The following is a 17,696-nucleotide window of genomic DNA, read 5'->3' on the forward strand; positions in this document are numbered from 1 at the left end:
ATAAGAGTATAAAATATGTGACAAATCTCCTTTTAAGGTACATTTTGAACAGGTGTGCAATGAATTTGCGATTAACTATAGACAATTATGCGATTAAATATCTTTTAATATCTATCAGCTCTTGTAATATTATACCCAAATAGTTTATTCTTACTGTAAGCCCTGTTGAGAAAACTATAGAAACATTGTACCACAGGACATTCCAATGAGTCACATATTAACACTCTCACTGGAGGCTCTAATGGGGATATTATACAAGTAGCAAAATGTAAATACACAGTAACAACACCATGTGAAAAAAACAAAACAAAAGCATGACCTATCCAAGTCCTCTAAGGTTATTATAAGAGTATGATGACAGTGATTTTATGATCTGCTCTCACTCACTCACACACACACATCCTCCCTCTCTCTATTGACGCCATACCCTGAGGCCGGCCTCCTTTCTACCAGAGAGCCAATAGCGGCGCGCCGAGCAGGCGAGCCTTCATGATCCGACCTCCCTATAATCTGACTGAGTATCATTTACCCAGCTCCGATCATGTGACTGCTAAGCGAACTACCAGCCCTCTGGAGAGAGAGAGAGTGATAGTGTGCGTGCGTGTGTGTGTGTGTGTGTTAGAGGAGAATGTGGAGGCGTAGAGCAATGCAAACACCGTGTCGTGGAGTTACATTGCCACTACGCACTATTACGCACTGACAGCTACTTTCAAGAGAAGAGCGCAGCTTGAAGAGGAGCGGATTTTTGGATTCCTCACATACCCAAGTGAGTCTTATAGAAGCAGGGACGCTGGTGTGATCTAGTAGTGTTTGTTTTCTGTCTCTCATTATGGTACAGTTGGAAAGCATGGCTCTGTTGTGTGGTGAATGGACAGGCTTTTTGGGTATCTATACATATGCGCGCTTGTAGCGACACTGTGCTTTATGTATGCTGCTGCACTAACAATATCTATATTATGGAATATTGGGACTTGTGAGTTGTCACGGTGTTAAACATGTCATGAATCCCGAGTTAACCTCCATAAGTGATTATCCATGGAGCATGGAGAGGACCAGGAGCGCATGCTGTCACAGCCTCTGGGATGTTTGTTTCAGGGTTACCGTTTTAGGGAAACTTGACTTAAACCAAGGTTTTCCCAAGCTCTGCTCCTAAACTTTTTCCCCCTTGAGGTCATATCATATTTCATATGATTGTATCACATAAGCAAATATCGGAGTTTCGCGTTAGATCACTAATTGCATAATCTTTAACATCCTGTGATTGTGATAGAGTAACTCAAAGTCAATGAATCAATAAAAATTATAATAATAATCAAATTAACCTCGTGATTTTCTCTTTTCTCTCTCCCTCTGGAGGTCTCCAAGCTTCACTTTGGAAACTTTACAGAAGAGGGCGCACAATCATTTTGTTTTCACTCTTTTTTTTGTCCATGCAATACACGTGCAGCCTTTTAAGGTTTTAGAAAGGGGATTTTATCAGCGTCATAAGCCACCCTTTGCATCTAAGGCCATTTTCATAATGTCTAGCCGTTTTTTTAATCCATGTAAATGTAGATGGGGTGCATCATTGTTTGTTGGCTGGATAAAAATAGTCACTAAATCCTCCACTCATCATCCCATTGAAATCTGCTGATCTTAGACTGAATGACTGTGATGAAATATAACCCTTTTACATGTAACCCCACTGCCTTTATACCTTTCTGTTGCCTTGGTAGTCTGCAGGATGGTTTTTTTTTTGTGTGAACTTTGAAGTTTTAAAGAGAGAGTATATCACTGTGTATGTCTCCAAAAGTTATATAGCACTGCAATTGTTTCAGGCTAAAGGGCCACTAGGGGGAAATAAATAGAAACACACCATTAAATGACAGCAGGACCATGTGGCTTTAATGTTAGAAGTGGTGAGAAATGGGAACCCCTGATTCCACATGGTCAGCATGAAGTCTCAACGAGCAGCTGCAGCGTCCACGCACAGACACGCACGCACACACACACACACACACACACACACACACACACACACACACACACACAGTCTTCAAATTCCACTTCCTTCACACGTGGTTAGTTTTCCTTTTGAAGTGCCATCAGCTGCAGACCTCTTGAACCAGCAGCAGGTAGTGCAGAGAAGCCAAATCATAATAATACTTTTCAGTCTTTCTGCTGGTTTACTTATTTTGCAGTACAGTGTTAACCTGAGGGATTGCCTTGTAAAACATTAACCCCGGGTCAGACTACACTGACTGAGTGTTGCCATGCTGTTGTGTTGTTACTATGGCTGCCAATCGATTAAAATAGTTAATCGCAATTAATCGCATGATTGTCCATAGTTAATCGTGATTAATCGCACATTTTTTATCAGTTCAAAATGCACCTCAAAGGGAGATTTGTCAAGTATTTAATACTCTCTTCAACATGGGAGTGGGCAAATATGCTGCTTTATGCAAATGTATGTATATATATTTATTATTGGAAATCAATTAACAACACAAAACAATGACAAATATTGTCCAGAAACCCTCACAGGTACTGCATTTAGCATAAAAAATATGCTCAAATCATAACATGGCAAACTGCAGCCCAACAGGCAACAACAGCTGTCAGTGTGTCGGAGTGCTGACTTGACTATGACTTTCTTATAGCTGAAACGTGTTCGTTTGTTTGCCCAAAATAAACTGAAAAAGATTCTTTATCTGTGAGTGCCGGTGATTTGTTTCTTCTGTTCTTACCACTACGTGCCACCCGATACTGTTCAAGATTTGGAGACGTGCTCGCTGCAATTTTCTATTTTGTCTTCACCCCTTTGAAAATGGCCATTTTTCCTTGCCAATATTTAGCGTAACTTAATTTAGCAAGCTAGTATGACATGGTTGGTACCAATGGATTCCTTTTCTAGTTTCATATGGTACCAGTATCTTCACTCTAGCTTTAAAACTGAGCCCGCTACAATCTGTGCAAGATCGATTGTGTTAATGCGTTAAATAAATTAGTGGCGTTAAAGCAAATTTGCATTAACGCATTATTATCGCATTAACTTTTGACAGCCCTAATTGGGAATGATGATTGCACAAACCTTGTATCTTTAAAGGTAGATTTAATTAAATAGAAGTTCAAATCAAGCACAGTTAGAGTAGGTGGTCAGTATCTCCTTTGTATAATGTAGTTTTGTCTCATTTGCGGTCCAATTCAATGACATATTCCTTCCATTGCCATAACTGATGAACACACTCTTTTGTTTTTTTGCAGGACTTTTGTTTTTTTTTTCATCAACATAAAGCCGATCTCCAGCCGAACAGATTGATCTTCAGAACAGAGCAGCTGCCATTCATCCGCACAGGAATGGTGGATCACTTGCCGCTTGGTGAGGACACCTTCCTGTGTTATACCGGCTCCCTGGGGTCTGACTACAACTGCCTCTGTCACCACGCCAATGGTGGCGCGTTGCCGGGCATCATGGTGACTGACGCGTGCATCTACGACCACCGCCACCACCCTTACCAAGGGGTGACGCTCTCCTCCTCCCCTCACCTCTCTGAGGACGACCTCAGCGACTCCTCCAGCCCTCGTTCATCCCTCTGCTCCAGCCCCGAGTCCTCGTCGCCGATGCTGCGGCACGTTCTTGGCTCCAGCTGCGAAAGCAGGAGCAGCAGGAGCAGCGGGAGCTGTAGCTCCTCGGGTGGAGAGAGTCAAGACAGCCTGCTGGACCTCCTCCTCTCGCAGGCATCCCTCACCACCTCGTTAAGCTCTAGCGCCAGCAGCAGCTCTCACTCTTCTTCTCTATCTTCCTCTCTATCCCTATCCTCCCCGACATGTTCTTCATCCTCATCTGCCCCTCTTTTACCCATGGGCCTGGCTTGGGAGTCCAAGAGGGAGCAACGGTTGACCCTCCTCCAGCAGCAGGCCAAAGAGGACTGTTACGAGTTCCCCGTTTTCCTGGACGAGCTGCAGGATCCCGCAGTGCTCTTATTTCAGCCCACCCTGGAGGAGATTGAGGAGTTCCTGGAGGAGAACATGGCGGTGGCAATGGAGAAAGAAGAAGAAGGGAGCGATGAGGCGATGTCGCCAATGTCAGAGGATGCTGAGTCGAAAGGTTCAAGGACAATAGCAGGAGAACTCGTATCAGTGTCACAGAACTCAGATCAGACTGTGCCCGTGGCTCATTCTCCACTCTCCTCGTACACAGAGACCAAACATACACCATGTGCATCTGACATGGACAGCTCGCCATCAGCAGTGGATGTTAGTTGTATAACTAGTTCTACTAGTAGTGTTGATGGGATCAAACAGGAGGATGGTTCGCCACCAGCCTCATCAAAAGGTACCAGTGCCTCCAGTGTTCCTGTCATCCTACAAATCCAGCCCATACAGATCAAACAAGAGCCCAACCCCAGTGCCATATCAGATGCTGTCACTCAGCAAACCGAACCCCAGCAAACTCAAACCCAGCCAACCCAGGCCCCGTCGGATATCAAAATCGCCCAACTCCTGGTTAACATCCAGGGTCAGACCTTTGCCTTGGTGCCTCAGCTGCTTTCCCCGACAAACATTGCTAGCTCAAGCAAAAACGGAAGCACCGTTTCGCCCAAATTTGTCCGGATCGCGCCGGTGCCCATCGCTGCGAAACCCATTGGGATTGGGGAAGGCGGTTTAGGCGGAGGCTCGACTGCAGGGGTCCTCGTTGGTCAGAGGTACCAGAAGAGCGCGGTAGCAGACCTCATTAAAATGCACAAGTGCTCTTTTCCCGGCTGTAATAAGATGTACACCAAGAGCAGCCACCTTAAAGCCCACCTGAGGAGGCACACGGGGGAGAAGCCCTTCGCATGCACGTGGCCCGGCTGTGGATGGAGGTGAGCAGAACCAAGTGGCGTACACACATTGCAACTAGAGATGTTCCCATACCAGAATCAGAAATACGTCCGATACTGCCCAAAATTTGGCATCGGGTATTGACGAGTACGCCAGTCCAGCACCGATCCGATACCATCATTTATTAACCCAGAAAAAAAAATCAACTAGTTTAACTTGAAATCAATTCTTCTTTGCCTATCCAAAACAGTAGCCTTCACTGTGCTGTCGCCCTGGAGGTATCATTGCTGCCACTGGCAACTACTGTTTTAGAGCAGCGAAGAAGAACTGATTGCAGGTAGTCCTTCACGTGACGATGGCAAACAACAACAGTGCGGTGCTAGTGGAGAGTGTAACGGTAACGGTAGTCAGAGAGAGGAAAATATCAGCCATTTGGCAATATTTCACAGTGGAAAATCCACCAAGTAAAACAGCGATAGGTACAGTATGTAAAGCTTCCATTCCCAGGGGTGGCACTAGTGTTGCCAGTTTTAACACCAGCAATCTTATAAAACATTTGAATACGCATCATGTGAAAGAGCACGACGTAAAAGGACGAACCGCAACATCAAACGGTAGAAGTCCTATTGCATTAATTCTCTGTATGTATTTGTTCATGTTTTACAAAGGGTTTAATCTGAGCATGCAACAAAGATAGTAATCATATCCCATCCATACATGGTCAGTAGTAAACATTCATTCATTATCCATAACTAATTAGCCGTAACCGCTTATCCCATTCGGGGTCGCAGAGGGGTTGGAGCCCATTGGGCGAAGGCGTGGTACATCTTGGACAAGTCGCCAGACTATCACAGGGCTGACACATAGAGAAAGACAACCATTCACACTCACATTCACACCTACGGGACATTTAGAGTCAACAATGAACCTAACCTGCATGTCTTTGGACTGTGGGAGGAAGCTGGAGATCGGAATCTGGTATCGGAATCGTTATCGGGAAGGTAAAAATGGTGTTGGAACATCTCTAATTGCAACCTAGAATTGATCAAGGGTTGGACGAGTAACTGGAGATGAATGACTAGATTGATGGATGGATCAAATATACAAATGTGGTGCACTTGCAGTGTGAAGTGTCCTGTATGTTTATCTGCACTACAGAGATTACATTAACCAGGGTTATCAACTTCCGCTATAGACTCATATACAGATAGCTGTTGATAATTGACTTTTCCAATGTGTGTAGACTGCACAGAATGAAATTAGTTTGTTATGTGAAGAACGGAGTGGAAGGTGTTCTTTATTATGGGGCTATTACAGATAAGAACGATTGTGACACTCTTTAGGAAAGGGCAGATCTTAATCCACCAAGTGCAATTGGATGGAACTGTTTTATTGTTTGTTTGTTGAACTCCTTTCTGAGGGCTGAAACATTGAAATGATCAGAAGTCCTTTGCATTATTACACAGTCTCTTTCATGTCACCACTGTGTTTAAGAGATATTAGAGAAATGGTTTATGGATTTGAGACACTACAGGCAAAACATCAGTTAGTTAATTGTTTTACCATATTCACCTTTAGTGTCTTGCAAAGTGTGCGGAATTTTACAATACAAATCTTTAAAGGACGTTTTCTCAAAATGTGTTTTTTCTCATACTCATAATCTCCAACTACGTACATACACCAAACTTTCCAGTTTCTTTCCTATCTATATTCCGAAGGATTTTACCGAGGGGTTTGTTCGTATGTCATTCATAGCCTGATTCATATAACATTTTAGACCTAAAAACATGGCAAACTTTTTTTTTTTCATTTATTTATTTTTCTAACTGTTGACGGTATTTTCTGATTTTATGGAGTGATTGATTTTGGAGATATCCAAAATTCCCTCTGTAAAAACGTTTGACTCTAATATGGCAAAAAAAAGAAGAAAAAAAAAGAATTTTTAACCTGGCTTTATCCAATGTATGCAAATTAGCACATATTTAATAAGATAATGCATATGCATATTTAAACATAACATTTTAGAGAACTTTTTAATACAAAAATAACTATCTTAATGTAAGTAATCAACTGAGGTAGTTTCATGGTGGTATCTATTATTCAATGAGAGGGTTTAGCAGGCTCAAGATAGATAGATAGACAGGTAGTTTGTTTAGTAGTGGTTTATAGATATAGATTATAGATAGATAGTTTAGTTTATGGATGGGATGGGTTAGAGAAAGGGGGTCATCTTGAGAGAAACTACATTCAAGTCTGGTTACAGTTTGTTCTATTCTACATGCTGGCTGTGTGTCCCCACTATCTGTGTGTTTTTGTACCATGGGTCGAGTTGTAGATTAGATAGAATGCCTTTTGAAGTTGCAGACTTTGCCCCCTGTTAGTTATTGCCCTTGTTTGCTTACTGTCTGCAACCACTTCCCAAACACGTATATCGATGCAGCATATATATAATAGGGCTGTCAATCGATTACAATATTTAATTTTGATTATTTGCATGATGGTCCATAGTTAATCGTGATTAATCGCACATTTTTATTTGTTCAAGATGTACCTTAAAGGACGAGTATTTAATACTCTTATCAATATGGGAGTGGGCAAATATGCTTGCTTTATGCAAATGTATGTACATAAGTATTACTGGAAATCAATTAACAACACAAAACAAAGACAAATATTGTCCAGAAACCCTCAAAGGTACTTCATTTAGCATAAAAAATATGCTGAAATCATAACATGGCAAACTCAAACCCAACAGGCAACAACAGCTGTCAGTGTGTCAAAACTGCATGTGATTAGCATAAGGAGGGCATATTTGTAAAGGGGAGAATTGTGGGTACCCACAGAACCCATTTTCATTCACATATCTTGAGGTCAGAGGTCAAGAGAACCCCTTAAAAATGCTCCATGCCAGTTTTTCTTCGCCGAAATTTAGTGTATGAGTTTGGAGCGTTATTTAGCTAGTATGACATGGTTGGTACCAATGGATTCCTTTGGTTTTCTAGTTTCATGCGATGCCAGTATGTTCACTCTAGATGTAAAACTGAGCCCGCTACAGCCTTAAAATTACAGGTTGTGTTAATTCATTAAAGAAATTAGTGGCGTTAATGTGTTAACTTTGACAGCACGATACATTTTGAAAGACTCCTTGGCTGCAAACTGGCGTTTTTTGCCTTTCTGTACTGTAATCACTGCTTTTCATCTAAATATTTAAACTCTTCTATCCAAAGTATAAAGTCCAATTTTTGGATTCCACCTCCGTACATAGAGCTATTGCCAACGGGTGCATATAGAGTCTTGCACGTGCGTCTGCTTGTGTGCATGTCTTTCCGCACATGGACTGAGGCAGGGTTAACTTAGGGCAAGCATTAAACTATGGTAAGGATTTGAATTTAACGCCGAGGTTAGAATTTGTATTTGGAAAGCAATGTGCCCGTGTGTATGAGAACGAGTGGATCATATGTTTGGCCACCTCAGCAGACAGTCGTGCTCCACGCTTTATCAGTCTCCCTGCAACCTCCACTCTGTGAGCACGCCGTGCTGCACCTGCAGACACTTAAAACCCTCCAGATGTGACACTTTTTTCCACAGTGTGCATTATGTCTGGGCTTACATCCAAGTAAGCATTACGTAATATCAAGTTATTCTGGACAAGAAACAAAATGTGTCGCTAGACCCTTATGCATTGTTTAAACCTGGCTTGAGGCAAACATGGATTTTTTTTCACATAAAGAAATTATGTGTTAAATGCATTTAGAATACATTTTTCCCATGCAATCATGTGTAATGGCACCAAGCTGATGTTGATTATGGTGTGTAAAAAGGAATAGTTAGACATTTTGGGAAGCCAGGCTAAAGTTTGCAGTAGGGTTGTCAAAGCTAACGCAATAATAACGCAAATTTGTTTTAATGCCACTATTTTCTTTAACGCATTAACGCAATCAATCTTTTGGAAGTGTGGGCTCAGTTTTAAAGCTAGATTGATGTTACTGGTATCATATGAAACTACAACACCTAATCACATGTCATACTAGCTTGTCGCGAAGGAGGATAAATGACGCTGCAAATTGCCGAGGCCATTTTCAAAGGTGTCCCTTGACCTCTGACCTCAAGATATGGGAATACAAATGGGTTCTATGGGTACCCACGAGTCTCCCCTTAAGAGATATGCCCACTTCATGATAATCACATGCAGTTTTGACACATTGACAGCTGTTGTTGCCAATTGGGTTTGAGTTTGCCATGTTATGATAATAACATGGAATTATTTATTATAATAAATATATCCAAACATTTGCACAAAGCAGCATATTTTCCCACTCCCATGTTGATAAGAGTATTAAATACTTGACAAATCTCCCTTTAAAGTACATTTTGAACAGATAAAAAAGTGCGATTAAATTGTGAATAATCGCGATTAAATATTTTAATCGATTGACAGCCCTAGTTTGCAGTCTTTAATGCTAAGCTAAAGTAATTGACTCTTGGCTCAAGGTCCATAGCAACAGACATGAGAGTAGTATTGATCTTCTGCAGAAACATACTGCCATTTTTTTCCTTGCAACTGGGTTGCATTTCTTTAACTAAAAACATAAACTTAATACCTCCAGTCCTCCCCAAACTACATCTCTGCAGTCTTTACATGACAGCCCTAATATACCGTATTATACAGTTGCCCTTTCCTTGCTCTTACTCCCTCTGGGCCAGGAAATGGAGGTGAGCTGGGGAGTCAGGCACCTCTTAGCCTTTGTAACCTTAGAAGAGCTCCATGTGTTTGCCCCTGTTCAGTAGAGAAGAGTGCTATTTCATGGCTGGACCCCTTCCTTTAACTCACTGGAAGTTATATGTCTTCCTTTGCCAAACTATTTCCCTTTTTTTAAAGCTTTTTTTTACTTTTATCCCTCTGTTTCTCTCTGGCTGAAGTTTATGGTTGAGCTCATTTACAGATTTGGATTCACTGACAGAGTCACATGTAAACACTTACAGGAACACATGCAGGCAGCACACACAGGAGCATGCAGTGTTTCCAGCTCAGACCTGCATGGAGACTCTCGTGTGATGTTTGCGTCGGACGGCTGGGCTCCAAACCAAACAGTTTGCTGTAATAACACTGTGACGTGTGTGTACTCGGCAGCTGCCATCAGGGCACTGGCTTGTTGTCCTTGTCAGCTAACGCACTGGTTGTTACAACAAAACAATGTTGTTGGGTGGTGACAGAGCTGTGACAGTTGGATTTAGCATTAGATTTGGACACTTAGAGCTCAATTGACATGGGAAGTGAGAGTACTTACCTTACTATCAGTCAGTTGTGATTATGTTATTGATCCTTCTTGGAGGTCATCCAGAAAATAGAAAAAAAAAAAAAAGAACAAATTGAGGAATTCAGCTCCTGTGGTTTAAAGAAATACATTTTGGAAAACCAGTCAAAAGAAATGTTATGGTTGCTTGTATAGACCCCTTTTTTTTCTGTTAGTAAGCATGATGACGTATTTTGTGGACGGAGTTTTAAGTGGAGGCAGAAAAATTCTCTGAACACGTTGGCTAACGCTGGCCAGAAAGTTTTGTTGGCTTGTTTTTTTTAACAATGGCTGAAGAAAATACTAGTTTCTCTCAGTATGTACTGTCACTCAATCTCCAGGATCACGAGTCTTAGTTGAGAAAGTTAACATTAACCAATGGGACCAGATTAACCAACCCCTACGCTACTGGCGGACTACTTCGGGACGAGTAGATGGCTAGCCAGTCGCTAAATGAGTAAAATTTAACAACTTAATGCTTCATCCACTCACTGCATATTAAAGCACAGTGCTATCTCCAGATGAGTGACAACTTTGTTCGGCTCATTTTCTGTTTTGCATTATGCAGCATGGCAGAATTAGCACGCTAAGTTAGCTAAGTAGCCAGCCGCCCGACCAGCGGACCGGTGGCCAACGGCAGCGCTGTAAAGATAAGTTGAGGGCGTATAAATCTTTGGATGCCTATAGATAACTATCCTTCAGTAAAGTCAATGAAAAAGAGAGTCGCACAATATCGGCAAAGCGTTTCAGAGATGAAGAGAAAGGGTTGCTAATAGTTTAGCCTTCTGCTAACCGCAGCCATGAGCCATTGGCTGCGGTTAGCAGAAGGCTAAATATTAGCAACATTTACATCTCTGTAACGTTTCGCCGATATTGTAGTTCGCTAGAGCCTCAAATCACCGTTTGTCATCTCAAATGTATGTGATATCTGGATTCTGGCACCCAACAACAACCCAGCAAGATGACATTTTCGATGTGTAACTTTAGGCCACTGCTAGTGCTTGCCTCCAGTCTTTCCTTTGTTTTGCCTCCAGCTAACACTGTGACGTAATCATGACGTTGACACAGAAAGGGTCCTATAGCTTTGCATGTAGGAGGCAAACTTCTATCATTGTTGTCATGAATTAATGTGACTTCCCTTTCAACTTACACAGAGTTGAACTTGAGCCACTCATAAACACAGCGGCAGGAGACATTAAAGGTCTTTGAGCTGACAGGATAAACTAAACCAAAAGAGACGAGGAAAATAAAGATGACAGATACAACTCTGTACAGTACGTGTGCTTGCCAATATCTCTGTTACTATAATTTTCCAGGTGTGCAACCAACCTGACAGCCCCACCTTTCGCTGCTGTTTTCACTATGCTCTTGTCGGTTAAACAGCAGAGTTTAGAAACAAGCCAGAATAAAGCATGTGTTTCCCACAGCGCCCAAGCTAATATGAATACTATGTGTCATGCTGCAGCCACGCCAAGCCGCCCCGAGGACTTTTAAAAGGTGCGAGTAAAAAAAACACTCAAGTAATCAACAGGATTTCTCCCCCCACCCCCACCCCCACCCTTTGAGCTATGAGTTCATTGACCTTGTAGTCCACCATCACTGGAACGTATGGAGCTGAGAAACCTCAGAAAGTTTGATTATTAGGAGGGGGAGGGATAAAGAAATAGAGGAAGAGTTAAAGCAAGAGAAAGAGACAGGTGGTGAGGCTATATATGAGAGAGAACTGGTGCATGATTGAAAAAAAAAAAAGAAAGATGTTGATTTTAAGAACAATCAAGCTAAATGCATAAATCCTAAACGCATGTTGTGTTGAAAGATCCTCCCCAGTGCAGTGTGTTATAGTTGGGCTCAGGCCCAGTTTGAGTCAGTATAGAAGAGCTGTACATGGCTTCTATCATGCCCCAGCTTGACGCTGATATATAGTACAGCTTTAGGGTGTAAGGTGTGCGTGTGCGTCACACACAGATTACCACAAGGAACAACTGTACAGTCACATAAAGTACAGAGCATTGATGTGGTTCCAGATTATTATCTTAATAATGATATGCCTCTTGGTGTAGATTAAGAAGCCATGCCAATCCCTTTAACACCTGTAAAAACTCTCATATATGACAACACAAAGTCATTTTGCCTGGAGGCTTGTATCACTCGCTGTAGAAAGCATTTGTTTATGTTAAAGCAAATGAAAGGGGTTACTTGAAGTGATGAACCAAAAGATAATTATCATCCGACTGCAGTTCCCCTCGGCTCTGTGGAATGTTAAAGCACCATTCAGCTCCATGTTTTTATTTAGTGGCCCGTAGCTTGACTGTTTTGGTTCACTCCCACCGCTCTCATCAACCTCTCCAGCAGCAGCTGTTTTTTAGCCAAAAGCTCTGATAAACCATAAAGCATGCTGACATTAGCATTTAACTGAAAGCACCATTGTGTCTAAGTGCAGTCTCTCAAGGCTGCTAACACGACTGCAAACTTGGCTGTTTTGTTACAGGAAGGTGACTGATTATCTGTATTATTAAAGCTCCTGTGAATAAAAACATCACCTGAATGTGTACAAAGCAAAGAGATGCAGGGCTACCAACTAAGTAAGCTTAGATATAGATATATATATTTTCAAAGGAGTCTCTTGACCTCTGACCTCAAGATATGTGAATGAAAATGGGTACTATGGGTACCCACGAGTCTCCCCTTTACAGACATGCCCACTTTATGATAATCACATGCAGTTTGGGGCAAGTCATAGTCAAGTCAGCACACTGACACACTGACAGCTGTTGTTGCCTGTGGGGCTTGACCTTGCCATGTTATGATTTGAGCATATTTCTTTATGTTAAATGCAGTACCTGTGAGGGTTTCTGGACAATATTTGTCATTGTTTTGTGTTGTTAATTGATTTCCAATGATAAATATATACATACATTTGCATAAAGGAAGTATATTTACCCACTCCCATGTTGATAAAAGTATTAACAACTTGACAAATGGTACATTTTGAACAGATCAAAAATGTGCGATTCATTTGTGGTTAATCACAATTAACTATGGACAATCATGCAATTAATGGTGATTAAATATTTTAATAGATTGGCAGCCCTAGTTCATAAAGATAGTTTTGGGGGAGTGGCTTTGGAGGGAAGCCTGAAGGGATGGGCTGTCAGTGTTGCCGACTTGGCAACATTCCCACTAGATTTAGCGTCTTTTGGAGTTAGTGCTGCTTGCTACTTTCATTGGAAAAGAGTTGGCAACACTGGGTTGGGTGTTTCAATTGGATAGTTTTTTTTTAATCTAGAGTACTCCCGCAAGTTAAAACAGATATTCTCTGGCTTTCTGACTATAGGCCAAGTTAACAAGATTAAAAGATTAAAACGATCTCAATACCAAATGAGTCCTCAAGTCTGAGTGTTTGTTTTGAGGTTCTTAGCTTTTTAGATTCCACACTTTGGCTGTATAAGCTCTGTCAGTTTTTATTGGACCATTAAAATGATGAATGGGCTGGTTGTGTAATCCATGTTTAAAGTGGAAACGGTTTGAAATAACTGTGAGTGACGTCTTTATATCTCTTTGAATTATCACCTTCAGACCTTCTGTCGTTGCTACTGCTACTGGAAATGTGCCAGGGGAAATAAATCTGTCTTACAGATTAATCTGATCTTAACAGCTTTACTAATATATACACACATACACTCGTATAAAACAGGCACTACTCTATTTTCCACTTAACCCCTTCACTGTCATGATATCTAAGCTGGCCGGAGCCCATAGAGACCAGAGCAGAGCAGGCCAGGAATAGAGTGGGTCTTGGATTTGCAGTTAGCTACTCATGTGCTGAGCTAAATATGGGATGGCTCTTTAACTTCACGGAGAAGACGCAGGGGCAATACACACGTACAGTGCAGCGTCACACCTCTCAGATTACCCACATACAAAACAGTTTGACATTGCCTCTATGTTATTTGGCAGTTTGAAGCATGACTATAGGAAGTGCTGTATACAAACAGGTTCATTTATGCACAGAAGTGGGAGAATTTCAAAATAATAGAGAAACAGTTAATTGAGTGTTGATTGACTGCGATTAGGGAATAAAACACAAAAATTGGGGGTAACAAGTGATGAAGTATTGTTAAAGAGATGCAGAATTATTTTTTTTGACGAATTTGCGAAATCACATCCTGGGTTTCCTTCTGGCAGGTTCTCCCGGTCCGACGAGCTGTCCCGACACCGGCGCTCCCACTCGGGAGTGAAACCATACCAGTGCATCGTCTGCGAAAAGAAGTTTGCCCGCAGTGATCACCTGTCGAAACACCTCAAAGTCCACCGCTTTCCACGAAGCAGCAGGACAGGACGCTCTGCAAACTGACTCTGCTGACCCCACTCTGACAGACTGACGCTAAGCGGAGAGGGGGGGGGGCTGTGCTCGCGTATGTGTGTTTGTGTGTGATGAAAGACAGAGGAGGTGGGGTGAGGGGGAGGGGGGGGGGGGGGGGAGGGGTTCGAAAGTCCAAACACCTTTAAAGGAGTCTGTGCAGGACTCTTGAGCTTGTGTGTGTTTATGTTCAAATGTGTACGCGTGACGTACATTCATGGTACTGTTATAATTTATTGGGTGGCGAGGAAAAGACTGTAAAAACTGAACTAAAACAGAATACTGTTACTTGACACAACACCCTCACAGGTGGAATAAGCTTCTTGTATATTACGACTTTTTGTCTCACTCAAATCTTTTAGCTGATCCAATTTGAAGAACGATTTGCTACTCAGAGTATTTTTACACTTTGAGGTGTGTGTTATTGATACTGCTTCTGAGTCAAAAGCCTTATCTAAATAAAAAATGCATCACTAAGGGGTCTGCGACTATTTGAAACTAGGGATGCACCGATGCCGGATGGGATATCGAGCCAATACTGACTCAAATAGCCGGATCAGGTATCGTGACAATGGGGCCGATCTTAAATTCAATTCAATGTTTATATACTATATACATTATATACTGGAATTTTAATTCCTGGTTAAGTTTTGACCAATATTTTGCTGTGTTGAAAAGGTTTACACCTGTATCGTAATTCCTGTTAATTTTGAAGATTTTTTTTGCAAGTTGCTGATGCCCGATTTATTGTTTTTAATAATAAATAACAATTCATTAAATTTACATCTATGTATTTATTAATTACATATTATTTTACACAAGTTAGGAAAGCGATGTTTAAGTCAAGACTGACACATAAAAGAATGATCCCAGTAACTTCCACACAGTGAGGCATACAGCTTGTTAATTTAACACCGGTATCAGATCGGTACTCAGTATCGGCCGATACCCAAAGCCCAGGTATCGCTATCGGTATCGGGACAGAAAAAGTCAGATCGGTGCATCCCTATTTAAAACCCACAGTTTTATTATACTTTCCTGGAGCCAAATGTTGTTTTAAAGTAATAGCAAAAACTCATCGCTTTATGGCTTGAATTTTAATTTGTTGCTGTACAACAAGAGCTAACTGGACATTGGGAACTGTCGGGGGCCTTGGTTTAATTCTCCCTCGACAGACGGCAGACTAAATGATGCATCAACATTCCTGTAGCTTTGAATAAGTGTCTTTGCTGCTTTTGAGTCTCGTTACAGGAAAAAAAAAAAAAGAAAAAAAAAAAAACTGTAGTAACCTCAAACACAAGATCAATGCTCATTTTGAATTACTGCTCAACAACAAAGATCATGTCACTATGTAATTTGCACTGACACACATGAAATATGTGGTTGTCTGCCCACAGTAAGTTATTTAGTACAGTTGTACTGTGGTCTGACTTCTCACTGTTCTGTAACACTTTTTTGTCACATCTGGTCAAGAGACTGTTTATCAGAACATTCTTATGAACTTTTTTGGATCAAAACGAATTGGGGCGCAGCTACATACAATATGCAACACAGTCTCATAGCAGTCCCTGAAATAGTCATGAAATTGAATCTATTTGATTCTTGTACATAGACACAAATTTGCCCTTTTTTTTGTGACGCTCAGCATGACTTTCTACAACGTATTTTTTATGCATTTTCCTGCAAATGTCCAGCAACACGTGACGCATGTGTCAGTTTTCGCCCCAGTCTTTTCAAAATAAAAACACTTAGTTAGGTATAGGAGTAGATCGACTTGGTTAGACTTAGGGAACAAAACTACTCAGTTAGGTTAAGGAATAGATCGACTTGGTTTGGCTTAGGCAACAAAACTACATAGTTAGGTTTAGGAATAGATAGACTTGGTAAGGCTTAGGCAACAAAACCACTTAGTTAGGTTTAAGAAAAGATCGCAATGTGAGTTGAAAACACACCGGAAGTGGCGTAACTTAAGTACTTAAGTTACTTGACAAAAAATACATACTTAGCTTTTGGAAAAGATCGTGGTTTGGGTTAAAATAACTCCAGAAGTGCCGTAACTGAAGTACGGAAGTTACGTGACAAATACATCAACTTTGACTTGTGGTTTCACACGGGACACAAACACTGTTCACCGCTCTCTATACTTCCCAGTTCCCAATTACGTGGATTACATACAAATTGATTTCGTGCTGACCATCACAAAAAAAGTGAAATTCGAGTCTATATATACAAATCAATATATTCAATTTTGTGACTATTTCACAAACTGCTGTGCGACTGGACTGTCCAATGATTATCTGCAAAATATAGTACTTCCAGAAGCATGTCTGTTGTTCTGTCTTCCACTCGTGATACATCACAAACATTTGTTTTCTGGTTTCATGATGCCATATCATTTAGTACTTTATGTCACTTTATTTACTTCATATCTCTGCTTTCACAAGAGGCACGAGGAAAGGCTGGTGTCAGTCGGACGCATTGATTCACACTGGTCTTGAACATATCAAATCTCTTGCCTACTCTCTTGCCAAGTCAAGTTTATTTTTTCCCTCTTTTATTTCAATACAGATTAATTTTCCATATCAGATGAAATGATTTACATATCAAATTGAAGTGGCTTTTTTTTGCACTTGAGACTGGAATTATGTGCCATTACATCCCCCAGAACACCATACACCCGCCAGAACACCATACACCCCCCCCCCAGAACACCATATAAATGTATTAAAGCGAGTCTATGTAACTTTAGCTGAACACATCCCCTGTTGCCACAAATGCAATTACAGCATAATAGTGCTGGTAAAACGTAGCTTAATATGCAGACACAAAGCTATCATTCGTCATCATAACGCCTGATTTTATTGAATCTAGAAAGTGAGTGCTTTATTGCTTATGAATTAAACATCATTTGTAAAAAAAAAAACAATATGTGTTATGTCTTCTTTAAAAAGTTCCGAAGACTCGCTTTAATATAAGTACTATTTTGTTTCTTAAAAAGGCATCAAGTAAAATATTGTTCTCCCATTGAAACCTCTTCTCTTGCCAAATCAAGTTTGAGTTCCTCTCCCTTCAACAAATTTCATAAAACGAAAATTAAATTTGTACTAGCTGCCCATTTGTTGAGACTGGAATTGTGTGTGCCGACAAATCACAGGGAATCTTTATATATCCCTTTCATTGACTTTGGTTAATTACTTGTTACAGCATATTCATCAAAGGTAAATAGAAAATTGAAAAAT

At 41.0% G+C, this 17,696-nt stretch overlaps 1 protein-coding gene across 1 annotated transcript; it reads left to right on the plus strand.

Moving 5' to 3' along the window:
* Positions 1-515: 515 nt before the first annotated feature.
* Positions 516-17,116, plus strand: LOC141772221 (Krueppel-like factor 15). Its single transcript, XM_074642993.1, has 3 exons — positions 516-766; positions 3,244-4,844; positions 14,283-17,116. Exons 2-3 carry the CDS (start codon positions 3,337-3,339, stop codon positions 14,449-14,451), a joined length of 1,677 nt encoding a protein of 558 aa, XP_074499094.1. The 5' UTR covers positions 516-766; positions 3,244-3,336; the 3' UTR covers positions 14,452-17,116.
* The last annotated feature ends 580 nt before the right edge of the window (positions 17,117-17,696 follow it).

The sequence above is a fragment of the Sebastes fasciatus genome, chromosome 8 (genome assembly GCF_043250625.1).
Source record: "Sebastes fasciatus isolate fSebFas1 chromosome 8, fSebFas1.pri, whole genome shotgun sequence".
Taxonomy (NCBI): Eukaryota; Metazoa; Chordata; class Actinopteri; order Perciformes; family Sebastidae; genus Sebastes; species Sebastes fasciatus.